The following is a 23,214-nucleotide window of genomic DNA, read 5'->3' as shown; positions in this document are numbered from 1 at the left end:
ACAATGAAATCCAAACTCCTTACCTTGGACTGGAGATCCCTGAGGGAGCTTCCTTCCACCCCCTCTGTGGCCTCACCAATACTCTGAAATGTGCTCCAGCCACATTTCTGCTCCTCCAGCACCCGAGCGCCTTTCTGCTCCCTCTCCTCTGGCATTTCACATACCTGCTCCCTCTCTCCCTTAGCTCAGGTGTTACCTCCTCACAGCCACTTTCTCTGACCATGCCCTGCTTAAGGAAGGCCTTCCTCTCTGCACTTTCCTGTTAGTCTCTATCACCAGGTTTATTTCTTTCACAAAACTGACTCACATTAGGAGATTATCTTATTAAGTCACTTTTCCTGTATTATGATTAGTTGCCTAAATATCTGTCTCCATAAATGTTAAGATCCTTGAGGGCTGGAAGCATGCATTAGCCACATTTATAGCCTTCCCAGGTTATGGTGAATAAAAAGTCTGTACTGTGTTGATATGAACTCTCCAGCCCTTACTGTCTGTGCCTACTCACGTGGCACTTGTTTACTGTCTGGTCGTCTGGCTCTCTGTGTATATACCTTATCTTTCCAGGAGGTCGGGAACTTAGTACGTTCACCCTCATATTTCCACATCACCTATTTCAGTGTCTTGCAACTCAACTGTTAATGAGTGACTGGAGGGACAAATAAGTAATGCATTTTGGAGTACTGGGAGAAAAATGACTAGGCAAGCTCACTATTCAAACTTCACCTTTTTTTTTTTTTGGTATCATATGGTATATTTACTATCCTATTTCATTCAGCTGAAGACTTTCCAAACTCAGTATTCCTTAACAATTGTACCATAATGGCTATGTAATATTTAAGGTAATCACTGTGTTATGGCTGGATATTTAGGCTATGTACAATATTTTAATGTTTAAGGAGACTATGAGCATCTGTTTTCAACATATTTTTTCTGGATCACTGTAATCATATGAGTTTCTAATATGAAAAATTACCTTGCTGAAAGTTATAATCTTAAGGATTTTGGTTAAATTGTTGTGTTTTTTTAAACATCTTTCTTGGAGTATAATTGCTTTACAATGGTGTGTTAGTTTCCGCTGTATAACAAAGTGAATCATCTATGCATGTACATTTATCCCCATTTCTCCTCTCTCTTGTGTCTCCCTCCCACCCTCCCTATCCCAGCCTCTAGGTGGATACAAAGCACCGAGCTGATCTCCCTGTACCATGAGGCTGCTTCCCACTAGCTATTTCACATTTGGTAGTGTGTATATCTCCATGCCACTCCTCACTTCATCCCAGCTTACCCTTCCCCCTCCCCGTGTCCTCAAGTCCATTCTCTACATCTGCATCTTTATTCCTGTCCTTCCCCTAAGTTTTTCAGAGCCATTTTGTTTTTAGATTCCATATATATGTGTTAGCATATGGTATTTGTTTTTCTCTTTCTGACTTACTTCACTCTGTATGACAGACTCTAGGTCCATCACCTCACCGCAAATAACTCAATTTCATTTCTTTTTATGGCTGAGTAATACTCCATTGTATATATGTGGCACATCTTCTTTATCCATTCATCATTTGACGGGCACTTAGCTTGCTTCCATATCCTGGCTATTGTAAATAGAGCTGCAATGAACATTGTGGTACATGACTCTTTTTGAATTATGGTTTTCTCAGGGTATATGGCCAGTACTGGGTTTGCTGGGTCATACGGTAGTTCTATTTTTAGTTTTTTAAGGAACCTCCATACTGTTCTCCATAGTGGCTGTATCAATTTACATTCCCACCAACAGCACCACAGGGTTCCCTTTTCTCCACATCCCGTCCAGCATTTATTGTTTGTGGATTTTTTGATGATGGCCATTCTGACCAGTGTGAGGTGATACCTCATTGTAGTTTTGATTTGCATTTCTCTAATGATTAGTGATGTTGAACATCCTTTCATGTGTTTGTTGGCAATCTGTGTATCTTCTTTGGAGAAATGTCTGTTTAGGTCTTCTGCCCATTTTTGGATTGGGTTATTTGCTTTTTTGATCTTGAGCTGCATGAGCTGCTTGTATATTTTGGAGATTAATCCTTTGTCAGCTGCTTCATTTACAAATATTTTCTCCCATTTTGAGGGTTGTCTTTTCATCTTGTTTCTAGTTTCCTGTGCTGTGCAAAAGTTTTTAAGTTTCATTAGGTCCTATTTGTTTATTTTTGCTTTTATTTCCATTTCTCTAGGAGGTGGGTCAAAAGGGATCTTGCTGTGATTTATGTCATAGAGTGTTCTGCCTATGTTTTCCTCTAAGAGTTTTATAATGTCTGGCCTTATATTTAGGTCTTTAATCCATTTTGACTTTCTTTTTGTGTATGGTGTTAGGGAGTGTTCTAATTTCATTCTTTTACATGTAGCTGTCCAGTTTTCCCAGCACCACTTATTGAAGAGGCTGTCTTTTCTCCATTGTATATTCTTGCCTCCTTTATCATAGATTAGTTGACCATATATGCATGGGTTTATCTCTGGGCTTTCTATCCTGTTCCATTGATCTATATTTCTGTTTTTGTGCCAGTACCATACTGTCTTGATTACTGTAGCTTTGTAATATAGTCTGAAGTCAGGGAGCCTGATTCCTCCACCTCCATTTTTCTTTCTCAAGATTGCTTTGGCTATTCAGGGTCTTTTGTGTTTCCATGCAAATTGTGAAATTTTTGTTCTAGTTCTGTGAAAAATGCCAGTGGTAGTTCGATAGGGATTGCATTGAACCTGTAGATTGCTTTGGGTATTATAGTCATTTTCACAATGTTGATTCTTCCAATCCAAGAACATGGTATATCTCTCAATCTGTTTGTATCTTCTTCAGTTTCTTTCATCAGTGTCTTATAGTTTTCTGCATACAGGTCTTTTGTCTCCTTAGGTAGTTTTATTCCTAGGTATTTTATTCTTTTTGTTGCAGTGGTAAATGAGAGTGTTTCCTTAATTTCTCTTTCAGATTTTTCATCATTAGTGTCTAGGAATGCAAGAGATTTCTGTGCATTAATTTTGTATCCTGCAACTTTACCAAATTCATTGATTAGCTCTAGCAGTTTTCTGGTAGCATCTTTAGGATTCTCTATGTATAGTATCATGTCATCTGTAAACAGTGTCAGTTTTACTTCTTCTTTTCCAATTTGGATTCCTTTTATTTCCTTTTCTTCTCTGATTGCTGTGGCTAAAACTTCCAAAACTATGTTGAATAGTAGTGGTGAGAATGGGCAACCTTGTCTTGTTCCTTATCTTAGTGGAAATGGTTTCAGTTTTTCACCATTGAGAACAATGCTGACTGTTGCTTTGTCATATATGGCCTTTATTATGTTCAGGTAAGTTCCCTCTATGCTTACTCTCTGGAGGGTTTTTATCATAAATCGGTGTTGAATTTTGTTGAAAGCTTTCTCTGCATCTATTGAGATGATCATATGGTTTTTCTCCTTCAGTTTGTTAATATGGTGTATCGCATTGATTTATTTGCATATATTGAAGAATCCTTTCATTACTGGGATAAACCCCACTTGATCATGGTGTATGATCCTTTTAATGTGCTGTTCGATTCTGCTTGCTAGTATTTTGTTGAGGATTTTTACATCTATGTTCATCAGTGATATTGGCCTGAAGTTTTCTTTCTTTGTGACATCTTTGTCTGGTTTTGGTGTCAGGGTGATGGTGGCCTCGCAGAATGAGTTTGGGAGTGTTCCTCCCTCTGCTATGTTTTGGAAGAGTTTGAGAAGGATAGGTGTTAGCTCTTCTCTAAATGTTTAATAGAATTGACCTGTGAAGCCATCTGGTACTGGACTTTTGTTTGTTGGAAGATTTTTAATCCCAGTTTCAATTTCAGTGCTTGTGATTGGTCTGTTTATAATTTCTATTTCTTCCTGGTTCAGTCTCAGAAGGTTGTGCTTTTCTAAGAATTTGTCCATTTCTTCCAAGTTATCCATTTTATTGGCATATAGTTTCTTATAGTAATGTCTCATGATCTTTTGTATTTCTGCAGTGTCAGTTTTTACTTCTTTTTCATTTCTAATTCTGTTGATTTGAGTCTTCTCCCTTTTTTTCTTCATGAGTCTGGATAATGGTTTATCAATTTTATCTTCTCAAAGAACCAGCTTTTAGTTTTATTGATCTTAGCTATCGTTTCCTTCATTTCTTTTTCATTTATTTCTGATCTGATCTTTATGATTCCTTTCCTTCTGCTAACTTTGGGGGTTTTTTGTTTTTCTTTCTCTAACTGCTTTAGGTGTAAGGTTAGGTTGTTTATTTGAGATGTTTCTTGTTTCTTGAGGTTGGATGGTATTGCTATAAACTTCCCTCTTAGAACTGTTTTTGCTGCATCCCATAGGTTTTGGGTCATCGTGTTTTCATTGTCATTTGTTTGTAGATATTTTTTGATTTCCACTTTGATTTATTCAGTGATCTCTTGGTTATTTAGTATTGTACTTTCAGTTAGCCTCCATGTGTTTGTATTTTTTACAGATTTTTTTCCTGTAATCGATATCTAGTCTCATAGCCTTGTGGTTGGAAAAGATACTTGATACAATTTCAATTTTCTTAAATTTACCAAGGCTTGATTTGTGACTGAAGATATGATGTATCCTGGAGAATGTTCCATGAGCACTTGAGAAGAAAGTGTATTCTGTTGTTTTTGGATGGATTGTCCTACAAATATCAATTAAGTCCATCATGTTTAGTGTATCATTTAAAGCTTGTGTTTCCTTATTTATTTTCATTTTGGATGATCTGTCCATTGGTGAAAGTGGGGTGTTAAAGTCCCCGACCATGAATGTGTTACTGTTGATTTCCCCTTTTATGGCAGTTCACATTTGCCTTATGTATTGAGGTGCTTCTATGTTGGGTGCATAAATATTTACAACTGTTATATCTTCTTCTTGGATTGATCCTTTGATCATTATGTAGTGTCCTTCTTTGTCTCTTGTAATACTCTTTAAAGTCTATTTTGTCTGGTACGAGAATTGCTACGCCAACTTTCTTTTGATTTCCTTTTGCATGGAATATCTTTTTCCATCCCCTCACTTTAAGTCTGTATGTGTCCCTAGGTCTGAAGTGGGTCTCTTGTAGACAGCATATATATGGGTCTTGCTTTTGTGTCCATTCAGCCAGTATATGTCTTTTCGTTGGAGCATTTAATCCATTTACATTTAAGGTAATTATCCATATGTATGTTCCTATTACCATTTTCTTAATTGTTTTGTGTTTTTTATTGTAAGTCTTTACCTTCTCTTGTGTTTCCTACCTAGAGAAGTTCCTTTACCATTTGTTGTAAAGCTGGTTTGGAGGTGCTGAATTCTCTTAGGTTTTGCTTGTCTGTAAAGCTTTTAATTTCTCCGTCGAGTCTGAATGAGGTCCTTGCTAGGTAGAGTAATCTTGGTTGTTGGTTTTTCCCTTTCATCACTTTAAATATGTCCTGCCACTCCCTTCTGGCTTGCAAAGTTTCTGCTGACAGATCTGCTGTTAACCTTATGGTGATTCCTTTGTATGTTATTTGTTGCTTTTCCCTTGCTGCTTTTAATATTTTTCCTTTGTATTTAATTTTTGATAGTTTGATTAATATGTGTCTTGGCATGTTTCTCCTTGGATTTTTCCTATATGGGACTCTCTGTGCTTCTTGGACTTGATTGACTATTTCCTTTCCCATATTAGGGAAATTTTCAGCTACAATCTCTTCAAATATTTTCTCAGTCCCTTTTTTTCCTCTTCTTCTTCTGGGGCCCCTATAATTAGAATGTCTGTGCATTTAATGTTGTCCCAGAGGTCTCTGAGACTGTCTCAATTCTTTTCAGTCTTTTTTCTTTATTCTGCTCGGTGATAGTTATTTCCAATACTTTATCTTCCAGGTCACTTATCCGTTCTTCTGCCTCAGTTATACTGCTATTGATTCCTTCCAGAGAATTTTTAATTTCATTTATTGTGTTGTTCATCATTGTTTGTTTGCTCTTTAGTTCTCCTAGGACTTTGTTAAACGTTTCTTGTATTTTCTCCATTCTATTTCCAACATTTTGGATCATCTTTACTATCATTATTCTGAATTCTTTTTCAGGTAGGCTGCCTATTTCCTCTTCATTTGTTTGGTCTGGTGGGTTTTTATCTTGCTCCTTCATCTGCTGTGTATTTCTCTGTCTTCTTATTTTGATTAACTTACTGTGTTTGGGGTCTCCTTTTCGCAGGCTGCATGTTCATAGTTCCTGTTGTTTTTGGTGTCTGCCCCCAGTGGGTAAGTTTGGTTCAGTGAGTTGTGTAGGCTTTCTGGTGAAGGGGACTGCTGCCTGTGTTCTGGTGTATGAAGCTGGATCTTGTCTTTCTGGTGGGCAGGACCACGTCCGATGGTGCATTTTGGGGTGTCTGTGAACTTATATTTTCACGCAGCCTCTCTGCTAATGGGTGGGGTTGTGTTCCTATCTTGCTAGTTGTTTGGCATAGGATGTCCAGCACTGTAGCTTGCTGGTCGTTGAGTGAAGCTGGGTGCTGGTGTTGAGATGGAGATCTCTGGGAGATTTTCGCCGTTTGATATTATGTGGAGGTGGGAGGTCTTTTGTGGACCAGTGTCCTGAAGTTGGCTCTCCCACCTCAGAGGCACAGCACTGACTCCAGGCTGCAGCACCAAGAGCCTTTCATCCACACAGCTCCTTAATTTGGGATGATTCTTTGTCTATTCAGGTATTCCACAGATGCAGGGTACATCATGTTGATCGTGGAGATTTAATCCGCTGTTTCTGAGGCTGCTGGGAGAGATTTCCCTTTCTCTTCTTTGTTCTCACAGCTCCTGGGTTTCAGCTTTGGATTTGACCCCTCCTCTGCGTGTAGATCGCCTGAGGGCATCTCTTCCCCGCTCAGACAGGACGGGGTTAAAGCAGCAGCTGATTCAGGGGCACCGGCTCACTCAGGCCGGGGTCTGGGGGTGGGGGGGGTGGGCACAGAGTGCGGGGCGGGCCTGCGGCGGCAGAGGCCGGCGTGACGTTGCGCCAGCCTGAGGTGCGCTGTGTGTTCTCCCAGGGAAGTTGTCCCTGGATCACGGGACCCTGGCAGTGGGGGGCTGCACAGGCTCCCGGGAGGGGAGGTGTGGATAGTGACCTGTGCTCGCACACAGGCTTCTTGGTGGCTGCAGCAGCAGCCTTAGCGTTTCATACCTGTCTCTGGTGTCTGCGCTGATAGCCACAGCTCGCACCTGTCTCTAGAGCTCGTTTAGGCGGTGTTCTGAATCCCCTCTCCTCGCACACCCTTTTGGAAAGTCTGAGGTCTTCTGCCAGCATTCAGTAGGTGTTCTGTAGGGGTTGTTCCACATATAGATGTATTTCTTATGTATTTGTCGGGGGGAAGGTGATCTCCACGTCTTACTCCGCCATCGTGAAATCTTCACCATTTTTAATATCTCTTTCTGACAATAACCACATCTTAAGTAGAGTACAGTCTTCCACAGAATGTGTTTGCCTCCGAGTGTGGGTATTTCAGTGTGCATACAGGTATATATATAAGTATATAATATAAGCTATATTTGTAAAACTGCATGTCTTATGGAAGACATCCTGTAGTTATTACCAATCCTTTTTTCTTGGGGGGAGGGGAGGAAAAACATGTTTTGAGTAAATTTTGATTTTCATATATCAGTTTTACTTAAAACACAGTATTCCAGAATACTTTACAAGCCAGCACACATCTCTGCCTGCTCTTTCTCATGTGAGACCCATCTCGAAGTTTATTGGAAAATCCAGACAATAATAGGACAATGACTCTCAACTTTTCTTCCCTTTTACCTCTCTGTAGAGAATTTTGCTAAGCCAACAGAGGACTTAAAAAAATTTACTTTGGGTCTTGAGGAGGGAAATGAAGAAGTCTGTAACCTCGCTAGTGGTGTCAGATTGAAAAACTTGTCACTGCCAGCATCATTAAAAGGTAAAGAAAATTTGACCTGGTGTTCATTTTCCAGGACCTAGATTCCCCTCTTGCTTTCTCTAGGATGCCTCCAACAAAGGAGAGAGGAAGATAGAAGACTGGCTTTGTTTTTATTGTGTGTTGCCCAGGCAATGGGAAGGTTCCATTACAAGCTTGGCTTTTCTGCTTCTAATCAGGAGCCACCTTCCCCCTGTGCATACGCTGGAGTCTGATTTGAACAAAGTTTTATTCAACTGCATAAAAGAATGAGGTATAGTACATTTTCAATTAAACAGAAATCAAATAGTGAGAGAGAAGAACTAACAGTGATACTTTTCCTGCTATCTACTTCCATAAGAAATGACAAACAAGTGAATTTATATCAGGGATGTACTGTTATTCATTTCAAGAAAAATGAATTTCAAGCAATGTTTTAGCATGCATTCAGCTCCAATCCACGCCATCTATAAAATGTTCAACTTCAAATGTTTAGTACAAGGATGAGACCTCAAGTTCTCTATCTCCAAAAGAGCATCATTTGTGTTTCATTCACTATGTCTACTGAAATAGCAAGGTGGATTAGCTTGGTTTCTTTTAATCAAAATTTTTTTTATTGAAGTATAGTTGCTTTACAATGTTGTGTTAATTTCTGCTGTACAGCCAAATGATTCAGTTATACATACTTATATATATATATATATATATATATATATATATATATATGTATTCTTTTTTTTTTTTTGGCCACACCATGCAGCTTGTGGGATCTCAGTTCCCTGACCCGGGATTGAACCCAGGCCATGGCAGTGAAAACCTGGAATCCTAACCACTAAGCGACCAGGGAATTCCCACATTCTTTTTTTTTTTAATATTTTTTTCTATCATGGTTTATTATAGGATACTGAATATAGTTCTCTGTGCTATACAGTAGCCTTTGTTTATCTGTTCTACATATAAAAGCTTACATCTGCTAACCCTACTTATATCTGGACTAGCTTGGTTTCTACAATGTTCTGTGGACATATTGAGAAGTTCATATTTTGTCCCTGAGGAGGGTGGTGTAATAGAAGGACATCCTGGTCAAGATGTCCAAGAAGCCATGTGAGCTATGATACCCAAACTTAGATGAGAAGGTGGAATTGGAGCTAGGAGCTCTCTGACACTTGGTCATGAGCATAGAGATGGTAATGGGTTGTCACAAGAATAACTGAATCCCTGAGGCAGATAGAGAGAAAGCTTATTGCTGGGAAGTTCCAGGAGAAAGGGCAGCCAGTGAAGAAGACAGAGAATGAGCAGCTGGGGAAGTCAACACAGAACACGGATGGCAGGCCCTTCTCCTTCTGACCACTTCTCAGCATGACCTCTGCTCTCCTCACACACCCTTGTCACACTTTAACACAAAATCAGAACACCTTGAAATCAATCGTATTGTCATGGCCAATGGGACATGCATATTTTTAGGTCATAGCATCTCCATCTTTTGTACTCCCGACACAAGTGCTATCTGTGAAATAGGTACTAAGCAAATACTTCTTTTGGCCTAGCTCAGCTGGGTGTAGTTCTATTGAACAGGAACTAGAGAACAGGACAGTTGTCCATCTCTAGAACGTATTTGATAAAGACAGATGACTAGTTCCCTATTGTGTGGCTTTCCACCTGCAGAAATCTCTCTGGTCCAGCTGGATAGCATGAGCCTGTCCCGCCAGATGTTGGTGAGATGTGCAGCCATCATTGGCCTGACCTTCACTACGGAACTGTTGTATGAGATTCTCCCTTGTTGGAACATGAAGATGATGATCAATGCCCTGGCAACCCTCGTGAAATCCAACGTCTTTGATTGTTTCCGCAATGGCAAGGAGCTACGAATAGCCCTAAAACAGAACGTGGCCTCGTTTGAGGTGAACTATCGTTCCCTCTCTCTACAACCCCCCTCTGAAGGAATGGGTAAGTAGAGCCTGGAAGTGACCCATATTTCCTTTAGTTTAAGGCACATCTTGCTAAAAGAACTGATCTGTATTTTGTAGCAGGGGCTGACTTGTTGCCCACTGCCTTTCTGTCCTCTCTAGCCCATGGCGAAGAGGAAGAGCTCCGTGAGCTGGAAAGTGAGGTGATTGAGTGCCGCATCATTCGATTCTGCAGCCCGATGATGCAGAAAACAGCCTATGAGCTGTGGCTGAAAGACCAGAAGAAAGCCATGCACCTGAAATGTGCCCGCTTTCTGGAAGAAAACGCCCACAGGTGTGACCACTGCCGAAGTGGAGACTTCGTCCCCTTTCACCACTTTGCAGTGGACATCCGGCTCAACACTTTGGACTTGGATACCATTAGGAAGATGGCTAAGTCCCATGGATTTCAAAGTAAACTTTCTTCGTTCCTAATTAGTCCTAACTATAACTGGGGAATGTGGAGACAAGACCTAGAAGAAGTGGGTCTGGACCATGAGGATTTCAAGTCCTCTGCAGGCTCGGGCACCATGAATGATGAGACGTGAGCAGTGTAGGTCAGCAGGGCAGGAAGTTGGGGAGTATACATGTAGCTGAGTTGGCAGAACGAATCTCACTGTGAGACTGTCAGGGAGGATTCGGGGATAAGGACTCTGGCAAAATGGGGTGTGACCAGAGCCCAAATTAAAATGTCCAAAGGAATAAAACAGACCCAGCTTCCTTCGCACCAAGGGATGGAATCCAAGGAGGGTAGCGGGTAGGGAGCGGGGTCTGACATGAACTGGGGGGGGGAGAGCAAGATCCGAGAGGGAGTGGTGTTTCTTGGCAGATAAAATGTTGTTGCTCTGTCTAGTTTGAAACAAGGTTCCAGTGGAAAAAAATGTATGAGTGTCAGTGCTAGGAAGATGTCTTCCTTGGAATCAGTTAGATGACACAGAAGACCTCACACCTAATGAGGCCAGAGTGGCCTGTGGCTGCACCAGGATCAACCTGCCCTCCCAGAGTTTGGGAAAGGATGTGTGAGGGTTTCCTATAAATCGGATATAACTCACCTGGGAGAAAAAGCCAGCCTGGCATCATTTTAAGTTGCTCCCAAGAGTACCCCTAGGAGTGTGAGAAGACCCCCTAGTAGTGGGCTGCTAGAATAAAACAGGCACCTAGAGGGCAGGTGATGGAGAGCTGAAAAGGATGCATGACTGGATCAAGGGATCTTCAGTGAAGGATCCCAACACAGGGCCATAGTCAAAGAACCAATGAAAGCATTAATAGGAGAGAGTCAACTGACAGAGATAAGAGAAAAGGGAAAGAAAACAGTTAAGTCCCCTATATAGGAACCTTCAAGTTGCGAACTTTCAAAGATGTGAACGTGCGTTCGCATGTCCAGTCATGGAAGTTAGTTCATGTGTCTGGCGTACATTGTCACATGCGTGCATCCTCTACAAGTGGTTGTGCTTTTGCGTACTTTACTGTACAGTACTGTATAGAGTACAGTAGTACAGTATCTTTATTACAAGCCCAGGATGTCCAGAAGCAAGCGTAAAAGCAGCGGTGATGTAGCTGGTACTACTGTACTTTTCAAGGTACTGTACTGTGAGATTAAAAATGCTTTGCTTTTGTGTTTGTCCAGTTATTTCAGGTTCTCCAGTGTTCCTTAACCGTTTGACTCTGGAGCATATGTTACCAGATATCTCTGAGGCATACCTACTGATGTCCTTTCAACAGAACCTCCACCTGAGTGAGGCCAGGGTTTAACTATTTCCCTTATAATTTTTCACCTATTTAAAAGAGTATCAACTAGACATCTTTAAATAAAGATATATTTTAGATTTCCTGAAAGTTTTACCATAAAAGCAATAGTCCCATGACCTACTGCCCTGCATATGTATGTTCAATATTTCTTCTCAGGGGCAAACATTTTTAACTTAGCTGTTCCCTCTAGTCATTACTTCCATATACTAAGTGGTATGTTAATGCTGCTTTTTATTTTTGCGGTACTCGGGCCTCTCACTGTTGTGGCCTCTCCCGTTGCGGAGCACAGGCTCCGGACGCGCAGGCTTAGCAGCCATGGCTCACGGGCCTAGCCGCTCCACGGCATGTGAGATCTTCCCGGACCGGGGCACAAACCCGTGTCCCCTGCATCGGCAGGCGGACTCTCAACCACTGCGCCACCAGGGAAGCCCAATGCTGCTTTTTTAAAAATCAAATTTGACATCATCTGTTTTAGTCTTGCTATGGTAGGTAAGGATTTAACTCTATTAAGCCACTCTTGGGCACCTCTCCTCCAATATTGTTATAGAATTATCATTAGATAAATCAATCAAGTATTTACATTATTAAGACTATGAAAATGCTGTCCATTAGAGAACTAAGTAGTAATACACTGTGAATAGATTTCTTTTTTTTTAATTTTTAAATTTAATTTTATTTATTGTTTATACAGCAGATTCTTATTAGTCATTAATTTTATACACATCAGTGTATACATGTCAATCCCAATCGCCCAATTCATCACACCACCATCCCCACCCACCTACGGCTTTCCCCCCTTGGTGTCCATACGTTTGTTCTCTACATCTGTGTCTCAACTTCTGCCCTGCAAACCAGTTCACCGGTACCATTTTTCTAGGTTCCACATACATGCGTTAATATACAATATTTGTTTTTCTCTTTCTGACTTACTTCACTCTGTATGACACTCTCTAGATCCATTCATGTCTCAACAAATGACCCAATTTCGTTCCTTTTTATGGCTGAGTAATATTCCGTTGTATATATGTACCACAACTTCTTTATCCATTCATCTGTCGATGGGTGTTAGGTTGCTGCCGTGACCTGGCTATTGTAAAAAGTGCTGCAATGAACATTGGGGTGCATGCATCTTTTTGAATTATAGTTTTCTCTGGGTATATGCCCAGTAGTGGGATTGCTGGGTCATATGGTAGTTCTATTTTTAGTTTTCTAAGGAACCTCCATACTGTTCTCCATAGTGGCTGTATCAATTTACATTCCCACCAACAGTGCGAGAGGGGTCCCTTTTCTCCACACCCTCTCCAGCACTTGTTGTTTGTAGATTTTCTGATGATACCCATTCTAACTAGTGTGAGGTGATACCTCATTGTAGTTTTGATTTGCATTTCTCTAATAATTGTGATGTTGAGCAGCTTTTCATGTACTTCTTGGCCATCTGGATGTCTTCTTTGGAGAAATGTCTATTTAGGTCTTCTGCCCATTTTTGGATTGGATTGTTAGTTTCTTTAATATTGAGCTGCATGAGCTGTTTATATATTTTGGAGATTAATCCTTTGTCCGCTGATTTGTTTGCAAATATTTTCTCCCATTCAGAGTGTTGTCTTTTCATCTTGTTTATGGTTTCCTTTGCTGTGTAAAAGCTTTGAAGTTTCATTAGGTCCCATTTGTTTATTTTTGTTTTTATTTCCATTACTGTAGGAGATAGATTAAAAAATACCTTGCAGTGATTTATGTCAAAGAGTGTTCTTCCTATGTTTTCCTCTAAGAGATTTATAGTGTCTGGTCTTACATTTAGGTCTCAAATCTATTTTGAGTTTATTTTTGTGTATGGTGTTAGGGAGTGTTCTAACTTCATTCTTTTACATGTAGCTGTCCAGTTTTCCCAGCACCACTTATTGAAGAGACTGTCTTTTCTCCATTGCATATCCTTGCTTCCTTTGTCATAGATTATTTGACCGTAGGTGTGTGGGTTTATCTCTGGGATTTCTATCTTGTTCCATTGATCTATGTTTCTGTTTTTGTGCCAGTACCATATTGTCCTGATTATTGTAGCTTTGTAGTATAGTCTGAAGTCAAGGAGTCTGATTCTTCCTGGTCCATTTTTTTCTCTCAAGGCTGCTTTGACTATTCAGCATCTTTTGTGTTTCGATACAAATTTTAAAAGTTTTTGTTCTAGTTCCATAAAAAATGCCATTGGTAATTTGATAGGGATTGCATTGAATCTGTAGATTGCTTTGGGTAGTAGAGTCATTTTCACAGTATTGATTCTTCCAATCCAAGAACATGGCATATTTCTCCATCTGTTTGTATCATCTTTAATTTCTTTCATCAGTGTCTTATAGTTTTCAGCATACAGATCTTTCGTCTCCCTAGGTAGGTTTATTCCTAGGTATTTTATTCTTTTTGTTGCAATGGTAAATGGGAGTGTTTCCTTAATTTCTCTTTCAGATTTTTCATCATTAGTGTCTAGGAATGCAAGAGATTTCTGTGCATTAATTTTGTATCCTGCAACTTTACCAAATTCATTGATTAGCTCTAGTAGTTTTCTGGTGGCATTTTTAGGATTCTCTATGTATAGTATCATGTCATCTGCAAACAGTGTCAGTTTTACTTCTTCTTTTCCAATTTGGATTCCTTTTCTTCTCTGATTGCCGTGGCTAGGACTTCCAAAACTATGTTGAATAATAGTGGTGAGAGTGGACATCCTTGTCTCATTCCTGATCTTAGAGGAAATGCTTTCAGTTTTTCACCATTGAGAATGATGTTTGCTGTGGATTTGTCATATATGACCTTTATTATGTTGAGGTAGGTTCCCTCTATGCCCACTTTCTGTAGGGTTTTTATCATAAATGGGTGTTGAATTTTGTCAAAAGCTTTTCCTACATCTATTGAGATGATCATATGGTTTTTATTCTTCAGTTTGTTAATATGGTGTATCACATTGATTGATTTGCATATATTGAAGAATCCTTGGATCCCTGCGATAAATCCCACTTGATCATGGTGTATGATTCTTTTATTGTGTTGTTGGATTCTGTTTGCTAGTATTTTGTTGAGGAATTTTGCATCTCTGTTCATCAGTGATATTGGTCTGTAATTTTCTTTTTTTGTAGTATCTTTGTCTGGTTTTGCTATCAGGGTGATGGTGGCCTCACAGAATGAGTTTGGGAGTGTTCCTTCCTCTGCAATTTTTGGGAAGGGTTTGAGAAGGATGGGTGTTAGCTCTTCTCTAAATGTTTGATAGAATTCACCTGTGAAGCCATCTGGTCCTGGACTTTTGTTTGTTGGAAGATCTTTAATCACAGTTTCAATTTCATTACTTGTGATTGGTCTGTTCATATTTTCTGTTTCTTCCTGGTTCAGTCTTGGAAGGTTATACCTTTCTAAGAATTCGTCCATTTCTTCCAGGTTGTGAATTTTATTGTCATAGAGTTGCTTGTAGTAGTCTCTTAGGATGCTTTGTATTTCTGCAGTGTCTGTTGTAACTTCTCCTTTTTTATTTCTAATTTTATTGATTTGAGTCCTCTCCCTCTTTTTCTTGATGAGTCTGGCTAATGGTTTATCAATTTTGTTTATCTTCTCAAAGAACCAGCTTTTAGTTTTATTGATCTTTGCTATTGTTTTCTTTGTTTCTATTTCATTTATTTCTTCTCTGACCTTTATGATTTCTTTCCTTCTGCTAACTTTGGGTTCTGTTTGTTCTTCTTTCTCTAGTTCCTTTAGGTGTAAGTTTAGATTGTTTACTTGAGATTTTTCTTGTTTCTTGAGGTAGGCTTGTATAGCTATAAACTTCCCTCTTAGAACTGCTTTTGCTGCATCCCATAGGTTTTGGATCGTTGTGTTTTCATTGTCATTTGTCTCTAGGTATTTTTTGATTTCCTCTCTGATTTCTTCAGTCATCTCTTGGTTATTTAGTAACGTATTGTTTAGCCTCCATGTGTCTGTGTTTTTTACAGTTTTTTCCCCTGTAATTCATTTCTAATCTCATAGCGTTGTGGTCAGAAAAGATGCTTGATATGATTTCAATTTTCTTAAATTTACTGGGGCTTGATTTGTGACCCAAGATGTGATCTATCCTAGAGAATGTTCCATGCGCACTTGAGAAGAAAGTGTAATCTGCTGTTTTTGGATGGAATGTCCTATAAATATCAATTAAATCTATCTGGTGTACTGTGTCATTTAAAGCTTCTGTTTCCTTATTTATTTTCATTTTGGATGATCTGTCCATTGGTGTAAGTGAGATGTTAAAGTCTCCCACTATTATTGTGTTACTGTTGATTTCCCCTTTTATGGCTGTTAGCATTTGCCTTATGTACTAAGGTGCTCCTATGTTGGGTGCATAAATATTTACGATTGTTATATCCTCTTCTTGGATTGATCCCTTGATCATTATGTGGTGTTCTTCCTTGTCTCTTGTAACATTCTTTATTTTAAAGTCTATTTTATCTGATAGGAGTATTGCTACTCCCACTTTCTTTTGATTTCCATTGGCATGGAATATCTTTTTCCATCCCCTCACTTTCAGTCTCTCTGTGTCCCTAGGTCTGAAGTGGGTCTCTTGTAGACTGCATATATATGGGTCTTGTTTTTGTATCCATTCAGCAAGCCTGTGTCTTTTGTTTGGAGCATTTAATCCATTCATGTTTAAGGTAATTATCGATATGTATGTTCCTATGACCATTTTCTTAATTGTTTTGGGTTTGTTTTTGTAGGTCCATTTCTCCTCGTGTTTCCCACTTAGAGAAGTTCCTTTAGCATTTGTTGTAGAGCTGGTTTGGTGGTGCTAAATTCTCTTAGCTTTTGCTTGTCTGTAAAGCTTTTGATTTCTCCATCGAATCTGAATGAGATCCTTGCCAGGTAGAGTAATCTTGGTTGTAGGTTCTTCCCTTTCATCACTTTAAGTATGTCATGCCTCTTCCTTATGGCTTGTAGAGTTTCTGCTGAGAAATCAGCTGTTAACTTGGTGGGAGTTCCCTTGTACGTTATTTTTCATTTTTCCTTTGCTGCTTTCAATAATTTTTCTTTGTCTTTAATTTTTGCCAGTTTGATTACTGTGTGTCTTGGTGTGTTTCTCCTTGGGTTTATCCTGTATGGGACTCACTGCGCTTCCTGGACTTGGGTGTCTATTTCCTTTCCCATGTTAGGGAAGTTTTCAACTATAATCTCTTCAAATATTTTCGCTGGTCCTTTCTCTCTCTCTTTTCTTTCTGGGACCCTTATAATGCGAATGTTGTTGCGTTTAATGTTGTCCCAGAGGTCTGTTAGCCTGTGTTCATTTCTTTTCATTCTTTTTTCTTTATTCTGTTCTGCAGCAGTGAATTCCACCTTTCTGTCTTCCAGGTCACTTATCCATTCTTATGCCTCAGTTATTCTGCTATTGATTCCTTCTAGTGTAGCTTTCATTTCAGTTATTGTAGTGTTTATGTTTGTTTGTTCTTTAATTCTTCTAGGTCTTTGTTAAACATTTCTTGCATATTCTGGATCTTTGCCTCCATTCTTTTTCCGAAGTCCTGGATCATCTTCACTATCATTATTCTGAATTCTGTTTCTAGAAGGTTGCCTATCTCCATTTCATTTAGTTGTTTTTCTGGGGTTTTATCTTGTTTCTTCATCTGGTACATAGCCCTCTGCCTTTTCATCTTGTCTATCTTTCTGTGAATATGTTTTTTTTTTCCACAGGCTGCAGGATTGTAGTTCTTCTTGCTTCTGCTGTCTGCCCTCTGGTGGATGAGGCTATCTAAGAGACTTGATGGGAGGGACTGGTGGTGGGTAGAGCTGACTGTTGCTCTGGTGGGCAGAGCTCAGTAAATCTTTAATCCACTTGACTGCTGATGCAGTGGGGCTGGGTTCCCTCCCTGTTGGTTGTTTGGCCTGAGGCAACCCAACACTGGAGCCTACCTGGGCTCTTTGGTGGGGGTAATGGCAGACTCTGGGAGGGCTCACACCAAGGAGTACTTCCCAGAACTTCTGCTGCCAGTGCCCTTGTCCCCACAGTGAGCCACAGCCACCCGCCGCCTCTGCAGTAGACCCTCCAACACTAGCAGGTAGGTCTGGTTCAGTCTCCTATGGGGTCACTGCTCCTTCCTCTGGGTCCCAATGCACACACTACTTTGTGTGTGCCCTCCAAGAGTGGGGTCTCTGTTTCCCCCAGTCCTGTCAAACTCCTGAAATCAAATCCCACAAGGCTTCAAAGTCTGACTCTCTAGGAATTCCTCCTCCCGTTGCCAGACCCCCAGGTTGGGAAGCCTGACGTAGGGCTCAGAACCTTCACTCCAGTGGGTGGACTTCTGTGGTATAAGTGCTCTCCAGTCTGTGAGTCGCCCACCGAGCAGTTATGGGATTTGATTTTACTGTGATTGCGCCCCTCCTACCGTCTCATTGTGGCTCCTCCTTGTCTTTGGATGGTGGGGTATGTTTTCAGCTGAGTTCCAGTGTCTTCCTGTCGATGATTGTCCAGCAGTTAGTTGTGATTCTGGTGTTCTCACAAGAGAGAGTGAGAGCACGTCCTTCTACTCCGCCATCTTGGTTCCTCTTCGTGAATAGATTTCTTAACAGAAGTTTATTTTTCCTAGAGTTTCTAGGAAACTTTTTTTTTGCCATGTCTTCTTTATAATATCCTGCTTCAATCTTGGCTGGGCAGTCTGTCCATTACCCCTGAATCTCCCAAAGAGTGAGGTATGCTTTTATTTTAATAATTATTTTTATTTTATTTTATTTTATTTTTGGCTGCATTGGGTCTTCGTTGCTGCATGCAGGCCTTCTCTAGTTGCGGCGAGTGGGTCTACTCTTTGTTGCAGTGCATTGGTTTCTCATTGTGGTGGCTTCTCTTGTTGCGGAGCACTGGCTCTAAAGCGCAGGCTCAGTAGTTGTGGCTCACGGGCTTAGTTGCTCTACGGCGTGTGGGATCTTCCTGGACCAGGGCTCAAACCCGTGTCCCCTGCATTGGCAGGCAGATTCTTAACCACTGTGCCACCAGGGAAATCCATGAGGTATGCTTTTAAGAAATGCTGGAGGGGCTTCCCTCGTGGCGCAGTGGTTGAGAGTCCGCCTGCCGATGCAGGGGACACGGGTTCGTGCCCCAGTCCAGGAAGATCCCACATGCTGCGGAGTGGTTAGGCCTGTGAGCCATGGCCGCTGAGCCTGCGCGTCCGGAGCCTGTGCTCTGCAACAGGAGAGGCCACAACAGTGAGAGGCCCACATACCACAAGCAAAAAAAGGTTGGAGAAGGACATATCATAAGAGGTTCAAGGACACAGCATTAGCTATGAATCAGATAGTGAGGAAGTTGATTTTCTTTTCAATTCTCTATCAATCCTCATGTCCTTCCTAAAAACTTATTATCTGACTCTTGATCCATTCCAAGGATCTACAGTCCATGGGCTCCCTCCTGGGCTCTTTCGTTCCACTTGCTCCATCTAATTCTTCAGGGAGCACTCCTCTCATTCCTTGATCTTCTTGACATGTGCTGAAATCTCATTTAATGTTTCATTTACTCATTCATCAAATATTTATTGGGTTTCTGATATGTGTCAGACAGTGCTCTAGGCACCTTAGATGCATCAGGGAACAAAACAGCATTCTATTGGGGGGAAGCAGACAATGGAGAGAAAACATTAACAAAGAAGTAAATTCTGTAGTATGTATAAGTGATCCCAAGGAGAAAACCAGAAAAGAATGTTGGGTAGGGCAAGGGAGATTAGGAATGCAGAGTCGTTAGGGTAGCCCTCAGTGAGAGGTAAGATTCATGGAAAGGCAAAGGAAGTGAGGGATTTTATTGTATGGATGGCTGGGGAAGAGCATTCTAGGCAGAGGGGAGGGCCAGGGTAATGGCCCTAAGATAGGAATTGACCCCTTCCATTCTGTATATTGTGAGTTTATGCTTTTAAAAATTATTTTATTCTTGTTTTAATGGGGTAAAATGTGCTGGACCTGGAGGTCAGGAGATAAATAAAAGAGGTCAGTTTTTCATCTTGAACTTGAAGTCTTATTTCTGAGTCTTTGAAACCACAGGTTGAGCAAGTACTATCTTTGCTTTTCTCCTTTCTTCTGAGAACCTACAAGCATTCCGTATATTTCTTTTCTTTTGATTTTTACAGATCCTCTTTGAAGTAGGGAACTTTTAATGTATTTCCTTCATAAATGAAGAAAATTGAGACCTAAAAATAATATGATTCACCCAAAGGTTGAATGATATGACAAAAATCATATCTTATATATCCTGATTTTATTTGCTTTATTTAGCCTATATTGCTTTTTGCCACATCTCATTCTATCACTATTACAATTTGAAATATAAAACAAAACATATAGGATGTTGAAGAAGGAATAGCATTTTATTTTTTATTTATTTATTTTTTTTGCGGTACGCGGGCCTCTCACTGTTGTGGCCTCTCCCACTGTGGAGCACAGGCTCCGGACGCACAGGCCCCGTGGCCATGGCTCACGAGCCCAGCCGCTCCGCGGCATGTGGAATCTTCCCAGACCCATGTCCCCTGCATCGGCAGGCGTACTCTCAACCACTGCGCCACCAGGGAAGCCCCCAGCATTTTATTTTTAATCATTGATTTTTTTCCCCAAAAAACACGCATTTATTGAGTATCTATTATGTGTCAGGCAGTGATCTAGGCATTGGGGATATAGTGGTGAAAATGGCAGACGTGTCTATTCTCATATATTGAATTTTAATAGAGGCTGATAGACAATAAACAAATTAATAGAAGCATCAGAGGGACTTGGAGGCCTTGAGAAATATTCTGAATTTTATTCCAAATGCATTAGAACACATTAGAAAAGTATTGATTAGAATTAGTATTGGCTGCATATAACAAGGACCCAGCTAGAGTGGCTTAAATTTCTTATTAAAGTTCCTAAATGTACTTCTCTCTATGTAAAATGCTTGTCTCATCACTGGGACTGGTATGGAGGCTTCGTGATCATCAGAGATCCTTGGTTCAAAATAGTAGCTGGAGTTCCAGCCATCGTGTTCACATTTAACACTAGAAGGAGGAGAAAAGAAACCAAAAAATGAAAGGGATGCCCCTTCCTTTTTCAGTAGTTTTCTAGAATTCTTCCTACCCAATACTCCCCTTATATCTCAAGGACCAATACAATACAATACAATACAATACATCACATGGCTATATATCCAGTTGCAAGGGAGGTTGGAAAATGTAGCTTCCCCAAGTAAAATTGAGTTCTATTACTAAGGAGAAAAGGGACAATGGAAGTTGAGATAGGAAACAAGCAGTTTCTGCCACTGAGATCTGAATCATTTTTTTTAAATTATTATTTCATTCATTTATTTTTGGCTGCATTGGGTCTTCATTGCTGTGCATGCGCTTTTTTGTTTGTTTGTTTTTTTGTTTCTAGTTGTGGCGAGGGGGGCTACTCTTCATTGCGGTGCGTGGGCTTCTCATCGCAGTGGCTTCTCTCATTGCGGTGGCTTCTCTTGTTGTGGAGCATGGGGTCTAGAGCTCAGGCTCAGTAGTTGTGACACATGGGCTTAGTTGCTCTACGGCATGTAGGATCTTCCTGGACCAGGGCTCGAACCCGTGTCCCCTGCATTGGCAGGTGGATTCTTAATTACTGCGCTGCCAGGGAAGTCCTGAATCATGTTTTTAAAAACTTACTTTGCCTTCATTTTAGAAAACAGATTGAAGAGGATAGGAATAGGAGGGAGATCAGTTTTTCACACTTGTCTAGATGAAATTTGGTGATGGACTAGGGTGGTGCTATAGAGAAGATTGACAGAAGAAGATGGATTCAGATATGTATTGGAGTAGACATAATGGGACTTTCTGATGGACTGAATGGGGATAGGGGTGAGGGAAAGAAAAGAATCAAGGACGTCTAGGTTTTTGCCTTGAGGAGATGAATATGGCAGTGATGCCTTGAGAAATGAATATGGCAGTGATGCTTACTAAGACAGGCGAAACGTTGGTGGATATAGGTTTATGGAAAAGAGATTCAAGAGTTCTGTTTAGATCATTTTAATTTTGCAGTTAGACATCCACGTGGTAGCTGCCGAGGAGACACTTGGATGTATGAGTCGGTAGGTAAGGGTTGATGTCAGGTCTTAAAGATGTAAAACCAAAAGTCATTGTCATATGGGTAGAATTTAAAGTCATGGGCAGGTGAAATTATCTAGGGAGAAATTTGGATGGAGAAAAGAGCCAACAGTCAAACTGAGGCTTACCAAAATTTGGAACATTGATAGAGGAGTAGGAGCCAGTAAAGTGAGCAGCCAATGAGGGAGGGAAACAAGGGAACGGGTATTATGAAGGCTGGTGAAAAAAAAGGAGTGGTCAATTGTCATAAATGCTGCCAAGAGGTGTAATAGATGCAGACAAAGATGTAACCTTTGGATTTGGCAACTTGGTTGTCACTGGTAACCCTGACAAGAAAGTTTTAGAGGAATAGGAGGATAAAAGCATAATTCAGTTTATTCAGCCTCTAGTCACTAGAGAGAAACTAGACAGCAGACTAGGAGAGGTGGGCAAATTAATCCTTATACAGCGTGATAAAGGATGATGATAGAGGTCTGCATGGGGTCAATGGGCACACACAAGTTGTGGCACTAATTCTGTGGGGCAAGGGCACAGAAAGCTTTCAGAAGAAGGTGATAAGTATCAATAGATGCTGAAACTGAATTTTATAAATTAAAAGATCTGTGGAGTAATGCATTCACCTTGGAGTCAGGAGACTTCCATCACGAACAGATATATGATCTGAGACAAGTCCCTTCCCCTCTTTAGGATTCTTCCTTCTCCCTGAATGGAAAAGTGGCTAGATTTCAACAATCCTCATTTGTTTTCTGTTTTAAGATCATTATGGAATTTTCTAACCTATTGAAGTCTAGATAGACTGAAGGTTTCAAATTCAAGGCTCTCAGCCCTTAAGTTAGCCCTTTGGGGTATTCCATTAATTGTCTGTATTTCCCCATTAGAAGCTGACATCGCTTTCTTCAGCATCATTAATTCATAGTTTGAATCACTGCAGGGTAAATTAGTTAGGATAATGTTATCATCTAAAACAAACCCCAATATTTCAGTGGGTTAACATCGTCGAATGACAGCTTTTTTCTGCCCAGGTAATGATCCAATGAGAATGTTGTCAAATAGCCTTGAACACAGTCAGTCAGGGACCCAGCCTCCCTGACTATGTTGTAGATTTGCTATGCCTTAGATCCCCACAGTTAATTTGTTTTCCTGTGGAAGGAGAAGGTAGTGAAGATATCTAACCATCTCAATTCAGAGGTGACATATATTACTTCTGATGGAATCCCATTTTCAAACTAAACACATGTCTTCACTTAAGATGCATTGGGGACTGGAAAATGTAGATCCTGGCTGGGCAACAACAACTTTGTCGTGGAAGGGGAACAGGAAGCTTCAGTGGACACCAGACATCTCTGCCACATGAACATTTCAATGACCCATACAACTCACTTGTTGGTTTATTTTCCAGCTGAAGAAGAGATCACCTTTTCCAGAATAGAGACTTCTAAGAGATCTGCAATATTTTCTGAAAATCTCAGGTACAGGCTTCTATAATTGTTTAGGAGGTAGAGCATGAACAACTGACGTTAAATTCAGAACACTGTTAGAATCACTTGTCTGGCCAGTACTCTGGGTCTTTCAGGCACAAA

The 23,214-nt window shown here is 40.5% G+C and overlaps 1 protein-coding gene across 1 annotated transcript in view; it reads left to right on the top strand.

The window, feature by feature from the left end:
* Positions 1-23,214, top strand: part of ADCY10 (adenylate cyclase 10) — a 95,861-nt gene that overhangs the window by 47,762 nt on the left and 24,885 nt on the right. The window contains exons 18-21 of the mRNA XM_032642200.1: positions 7,768-7,896; positions 9,538-9,819; positions 9,942-10,232; positions 23,034-23,103. Coding sequence (XP_032498091.1) covers positions 7,768-7,896; positions 9,538-9,819; positions 9,942-10,232; positions 23,034-23,103 — 772 coding nt within the window. The remainder of the gene's footprint in view (positions 1-7,767; positions 7,897-9,537; positions 9,820-9,941; positions 10,233-23,033; positions 23,104-23,214) is intronic.

Source organism: Phocoena sinus, chromosome 1 (genome assembly GCF_008692025.1).
Source record: "Phocoena sinus isolate mPhoSin1 chromosome 1, mPhoSin1.pri, whole genome shotgun sequence".
Taxonomy (NCBI): domain Eukaryota; kingdom Metazoa; phylum Chordata; class Mammalia; order Artiodactyla; family Phocoenidae; genus Phocoena; species Phocoena sinus.
This window is presented reverse-complemented; position numbering and strand designations above follow the sequence as displayed.